This window comes from Electrona antarctica (genome assembly GCF_951216825.1).
Source record: "Electrona antarctica genome assembly, contig: scaffold_644, whole genome shotgun sequence".
Classification (NCBI taxonomy): Eukaryota; Metazoa; Chordata; class Actinopteri; order Myctophiformes; family Myctophidae; genus Electrona; species Electrona antarctica.
The window spans coordinates 50,001-56,797 of NW_027637904.1; the positions used below are offsets into that span (position 1 = coordinate 50,001).

Consider the following 6,797-nt stretch of genomic DNA (forward strand, 5'->3'; position numbering starts at 1 on the left):
CCTCGCAGCAAGCACTTGTCTCGCTGCTGTCATAAAGCCTTGATTAAATGACGCTTTATTTCAGTTAATTTTACGGCAAGATCAGGAAAATGCCTTTCCTTTACACTTGCGTGTGCTGTTTCCACGAAGCCTCTGAGTTTATTTCAGTTATAAATGCAAAATGCTGTTCGTCCTGTGCTGCTTTGGATTATATTTTGTATTTGAGAGGTAATGCCTGTGTCAGGCAGTTTTATTTAATGTTGACTTGTTACGGTCGGATGTTTATTGGGTCAAAGCAACAATTGTTAAATAAAATAATTGAGACCAATCCAAGCATGCGTTTCTCTCTGCTATATCGTTGTTTTATTTATTTTAAGCCCACCGGGGCTCCACCGGGCGCGTTAGCGTCGCGTCTCCGTCACCGTCAGGGAATGTTCCCTTTTTAATCAATGAAGGGTGGCTCCACTGCCCGCGTTGCGTGACATTAACGCGTGCATTCAAATTGAACCGGTGCGCGACGGAGACGCACCGCGTCCGGTGGAGCCCTGGCGTTAATTCATTGTGCGTCACTGCTCGCCGCGCATCACATCTCCTTGTAAACGCTCATTCGGAATGACCATTTCCCATGTAAACTCGCAGCAATTTTTTTTTACTTCGGATGTATTTTATTCGGAAGTATTTATTCGGAATGATCAGCCTGCATGTAACCGCGGCCAATGTCTCACACGACCAGAACAATGTCTCACACGACCAGAACAATGTCTCACAACCAGAACAATGTCTCACAACCAGAACAATGTCTCACACGACCAGAACAATGTCTCACACAACCAGAACAATGTCTCACACGACCAGAACAATGTCTCACACGACCAGAACAATGTCTCACACAACCAGAACAATGTCTCACACGACCAGAACAATGTCTCACACGACCAGAACAATGTCTCACACGACCAGAACAATGTCTCACACGACCAGAACAATGTCTCACACAACCAGAACAATGTCTCACACGACCAGAACAATGTCTCACAACCAGAACAATGTCTCACACGACCAGAACAATGTCTCACACGACCAGAACAATGTCTCACACGACCAGAACAATGTCTCACACGACCAGAACAATGTTTCACACAACCAGAACAATGTCTCACACAATACGATACAATGTCTCACACAATACTGGTACCATACATGGTATGGTACCAGTACCGTCAGGTCAGGTACCAGGTACCATACATGGTATGGTACCAGGTACCTGACATGGTATGGTACCAGGTACCTGACATGGTATGGTACCAGGTACCTGACATGGTATGGTACCAGGTCAGGTACCTGGTACGGTCAGGTACCTGGTAACATACATGGTATGGTACCAGGTACCTGACATGGTATGGTACCAGGTACCAGGTACCATACATGGTATGGTACCAGGTACCATACATGGTATGGTACCAGTACCGTCAGGTCAGGTACCTGGTACCATACATGGTATGGTACCAGGTACCTGACATGGTATGGTACCAGGTCAGGTACCTGGTACCATACATGGTATGGTAGCAGGTCAGGTACCTGGTACCATACATGGTATGGTACCAGGTACCATACATGGTATGGTACCAGGTACCATACATGGTATGGTACCAGGTACCATACATGGTATGGTACCAGGTACCATACATGGTATGGTACCAGTACCGTCAGGTCAGGTACCATACATGGTATGGTACCAGGTACCATACATGGTATGGTACCAGTACCGTCAGGTCAGGTACCTGGTACCATACATGGTATGGTACCTGGTACCATACATGGTATGGTACCTGGTACCATACATGGTATGATACCAGGTACCTGGTATGGTATGGTACCAGGTACCATACATGGTATGGTACCAGGTACCATACATGGTATGGTACCAGTACCGTCAGGTCAGGTACCATACATGGTATGGTACCAGGTACCATACATGGTATGGTACCAGTACCGTCAGGTCAGGTACCAGGTACCATACATGGTATGGTACCAGGTACCATACATGGTATGCTACCAGTACCGTCAGGTCAGGTACCATACATGGTATGGTACCATGTACCATACATGGTATGGTACCAGTACCGTCAGGTCAGGTACCTGGTACCATACATGGTATGGTACCTGGTACCATACATGGTATGGTACCAGGTACCTGACCGTAGAGCGACAGAAGGAGGTTTGAGTAGGACAGTGCACAGCCACTAGAGGGCGTAACTCACCCTGTGGACTCGTCTAAAGTCATAGTTCAGAGGTCATACCTTGGGGACTCATCTAAAGGTCATGAGGTCATAGTTCAGAGGTCATACATTGGGGACTCATCTAAAGGTCAGAGGTCATACCTAGGGGATTCATCTAAAGGTCAGAGGTCATACCTTGGGGACTCATCTAAAGGTCAGAGGTCATACCTAGGGGATTCATCTAAAGGTCAGAGGTCATACCTTGGGGACTCATCAGCAGGTTGACACTCTCCAGAACGTCCAGGAACAGCTCGTTGCGACGATACTTGATTCCCTCTCGGCGCCACCCGATCTGACCGGTCACCTGACTGGTGATCTGGGACTGTTCCTCTTTAGTCTGAGGGAGAGAGACATAGAGACACTATGTTAACTAGAGAGAGAGAGAGCCACCCGATCTGACCGGTCACCTGACTGGTGATCTGGGACTGTTCCTCTTTAGTCTGAGGGGAGAGAGACATTGAGACACTATGTTAACTAGAGAGAGAGAGAGAGAGCCACCCGATCTGACCGGTCACCTGACTGGTGATCTGGGACTGTTCCTCTTTAGTCTGAGGGGAGAGAGACATTGAGACACTATGTTAACTAGAGAGAGAGAGAGAGAGCCACCCGATCTGACCGGTCACCTGACTGGTGATCTGGGACTGTTCCTCTTTAGTCTGAGGGGAGAGAGACATTGAGACACTATGTTAACTAGAGAGAGAGAGAGAGCCACCCGATCTGACCGGTCACCTGACTGGTGATCTGGGACTGTTCCTCCTTAGTCTGAGGGGAGAGAGACATTGAGACACTATGTTAACTAGAGAGAGAGAGAGAGAGAGAGCCACCCGATCTGACCGGTCACCTGACTGGTGTTCTGGGACTGTTCCTCTTTAGTCTGAGGGGAGAGAGACATTGAGAGTATACGACAGACAGACAGACAGACAGACAGACAGACAGACAGACGACAGACAGACAGACAGACAGACGACAGACAGACAGACAGACAGACAGACAGACACGACAGACACGACAGACACGACAGACAGACAGACAGACAGACAGACAGACAGACATCTGGTGTGTCTTTGTTGATACCTGATGCTGCATGGGGGCGTGTCCACACGGTTAGGGGCGTGTCCACGTGGTCAGGGGGCGTGTCCACATGACCAAGGGGCGTGTCCACAGGGCCAGGGGGCGTGTCCACAGGGCCAGGGGGCGTGTCCACAGGGCATGTCGTAGGAGGAAAGGAGGGAAAGTGTTAAATATTTCATAAAATAAGGTTTAAATTAAAGGGATGGAAATTCTTGACTGACACGATGTTAAAAATAACAATTTAGCCGATAGCGATGTTTGTTTGTTTAGTTCTTCAAATCTGTGAAAAGCTCTGATCTCCAAGTCCAATCTGTGAAAAGCTCTGATCTCCAAGTCCAATCTGTGAAAAGCTCTGATCTCCAAGTCCAATCTGTGAAAAGCTCTGATCTCCAAGTCCAATCTGTGAAAAGCTCTGATCTCCAAGTCCAATCTGTGAAAAGCTCTGATCTCCAAGTCCAAGGTAGGGACATGGAAACGGGTAAAATTGACCAGTGGCTTCTGATTGGTCTGTGGTCACATGGTTGACCTGTAGTTAAAGGTCAAAGGTCATATGGTTGACCTGTAGTTAAACATTAAAGGTCATATGGTTGACCTGTAGTTAAACATTAAAGGTCATATGGTTGACCTGTAGTTAAACATTAAAGGTCATATGGTTGCTGATCTGTAGTTAAACATTAAAGGTCATGTGGTTGCTGACCTGTAGTTAAACATTAAAGGTCATATGGTTGACCTGTAGTTAAACATTAAAGGTCATATGGTTGCTGATCTGTAGTTAAACATTAAAGGTCATGTGGTTGCTGATCTGTAGTTAAACATTAAAGGTCATATGGTTGACCTGTAGTTAAACATTAAAGGTCATATGGTTGCTGATCTGTAGTTAAACATTAAAGGTCATATGGTTGACCTGTAGTTAAACATTAAAGGTCATATGGTTGCTGAACTGTAGTTAAACATTAAAGGTCATATGGTTGCTGATCTGTAGTTAAACATTAAAGGTCATATGGTTGACCTGTAGTTAAACATTAAAGGTCATATGGTTGCTGATCTGTAGTTAAACATTAAAGGTCATATGGTTGCTGATCTGTAGTTAAACATTAAAGGTCAAAGGTCATGTGGTTGCTGACCTGTCCTTTGATTCCCTGCTGGGTGATGAAGGTCTTCAGAGCTCCGGTTTCTGAGTTCTGAGGATATCCAAAATCCAGGATCTCTGCACACGCACGCACACACGCATGCACGCACGCACGCACACACACACACACACACACACACACACACACACGCACGCACGCACACACACACACACACACACACGCACACACATAAATAAAATACAAAAATACATAAATAAACTAAACATATGATGATCATACATCATTATTATTAATATCACATAGTACCGATAAGCTTTGGGGTTATCGAGTACCCAGTATCAATAAGCTAAGCTTATCCAGTACCCAGTATCAATAAGCTAAGCTTATCCAGTACCCGGTATCAATAAGCTAAGCTTATCCAGTACCCAGTATCAATAAGCTAAGCTTATCCAGTACCCGGTATCAATAAGCTAAGCTTATCCAGTACCCAGTATCAATAAGCTAAGCTTATCCAGTACCCGGTATCAATAAGCTAAGCTTATCGAGTACCCGGTATCAATAAGCTAAGCTTATCCAGTACCCAGTATCAATAAGCTAAGCTTATCCAGTACCCGGTATCAATAAGCTAAGCTTATCGAGTACCCGGTATCAATAAGCTAAGCTTATCCAGTACCCAGTATCAATAAGCTAAGCTTATCCAGTACCCGGTATCAATAAGCTAAGCTTATCGAGTACCCGGTATCAATAAGCTAAGCTTATCCAGTACCCAGTATCAATAAGCTAAGCTTATCCAGTACCCAGTATCAATAAGCTAAGCTTATCCAGTACCCAGTATCAATAAGCTAAGCTTATCCAGTACCCGGTATCAATAAGCTAAGCTTATCCAGTACCGAGTATCAATAAGCTAAGCTTATCCAGTACCCGGTATCAATAAGCTTTGGGGTTATCGAGTACCCAGTATCAATAAGCTAAGCTTATCCAGTACCCAGTATCAATAAGCTAAGCTTATCCAGTACCCGGTATCAATAAGCTAAGCTTATCCAGTACCCAGTATCAATAAGCTAAGCTTATCCAGTACCCGGTATCAATAAGCTAAGCTTATCCAGTACCCGGTATCAATAAGCTAAGCTTATCCAGTACCCGGTATCAATAAGCTTTGGGGTTATAGAGTACCCAGTATCAATAAGCTAAGCTTATCGAGTACCCGGTATCAATAAGCTAAGCTTATCCAGTACCCAGTATCAATAAGCTAAGCTTATCCAGTACCCAGTATCAATAAGCTAAGCTTATCGAGTACCCAGTATCAATAAGCTAAGCTTATCCAGTACCCAGTATCAATAAGCTAAGCTTATCCAGTACCCGGTATCAATAAGCTAAGCTTATCCAGTACCAATAAGCTAAGCTTATCCAGTACCCGGTATCAATAAGCTAAGCTTATCCAGTACCCGGTATCAATAAGCTAAGCTTATCCAGTACCCAGTATCAATAAGCTAAGCTTATCCAGTACCCGGTATCAATAAGCTAAGCTTATCCAGTACCCGGTATCAATAAGCTAAGCTTATCCAGTACCCGGTATCAATAAGCTAAGCTTATCCAGTACCCGGTATCAATAAGCTAAGCTTATCCAGTACCGAGTATCAATAAGCTAAGCTTATCCAGTACCCGGTATCAATAAGCTAAGCTTATCCAGTACCAGGTATCAATAAGCTAAGCTTATCCAGTACCCGGTATCAATAAGCTAAGCTTATCCAGTACCCGGTATCAATAAGCTTTGGGGTTATCGAGTACCCGGTATCAATAAGCTTTGGGGTTATCGAGTACCCGGTATCAATAAGCTAAGCTTATCCAGTACCCAGTATCAATAAGCTAAGCTTATCCAGTACCCAGTATCAATAAGCTAAGCTTATCCAGTACCCAGTATCAATAAGCTAAGCTTATCCAGTACCCAGTATCAATAAGCTAAGCTTATCCAGTACCCAGTATCAATAAGCTAAGCTTATCCAGTACCCGGTATCAATAAGCTTTGGGGTTATCGAGTACCCGGTATCAATAAGCTTTGGGGTTATCGAGTACCCGGTATCAATAAGCTAAGCTTATCCAGTACCCAGTATCAATAAGCTAAGCTTATCCAGTACCCAGTATCAATAAGCTAAGCTTATCCAGTACCCAGTATCAATAAGCTAAGCTTATCCAGTACCCAGTATCAATAAGCTAAGCTTATCCAGTACCCAGTATCAATAAGCTAAGCTTATCCAGTACCGAGTATCAATAAGCTAAGCTTATCCAGTACCGAGTATCAATAAGCTAAGCTTATCCAGTACCCGGTATCAATAAGCTTTGGGGTTATCGAGTACCCGGTATCAATAAGCTAAGCTTA

General features: G+C 44.4%; 1 protein-coding gene across 1 annotated transcript in view; it reads right to left on the reverse strand.

The window, feature by feature from the left end:
* LOC306918578 (AP-2 complex subunit mu-A-like) overlaps positions 1 to 4,536 on the reverse strand; it is a gene marked incomplete at its 5' end in the record, with an annotated part of 24,748 nt that extends 20,212 nt beyond the window's left edge. Inside the window, 4 exons of the mRNA XM_079531470.1 lie at positions 2,460 to 2,595; positions 2,774 to 2,806; positions 2,988 to 3,020; positions 4,454 to 4,536. Of these exons, the coding sequence (XP_079387596.1) occupies positions 2,460 to 2,595; positions 2,774 to 2,806; positions 2,988 to 3,020; positions 4,454 to 4,536 (285 nt within the window). The remainder of the gene's footprint in view (positions 1 to 2,459; positions 2,596 to 2,773; positions 2,807 to 2,987; positions 3,021 to 4,453) is intronic.
* Positions 4,537 to 6,797: the final 2,261 nt, after the last annotated feature.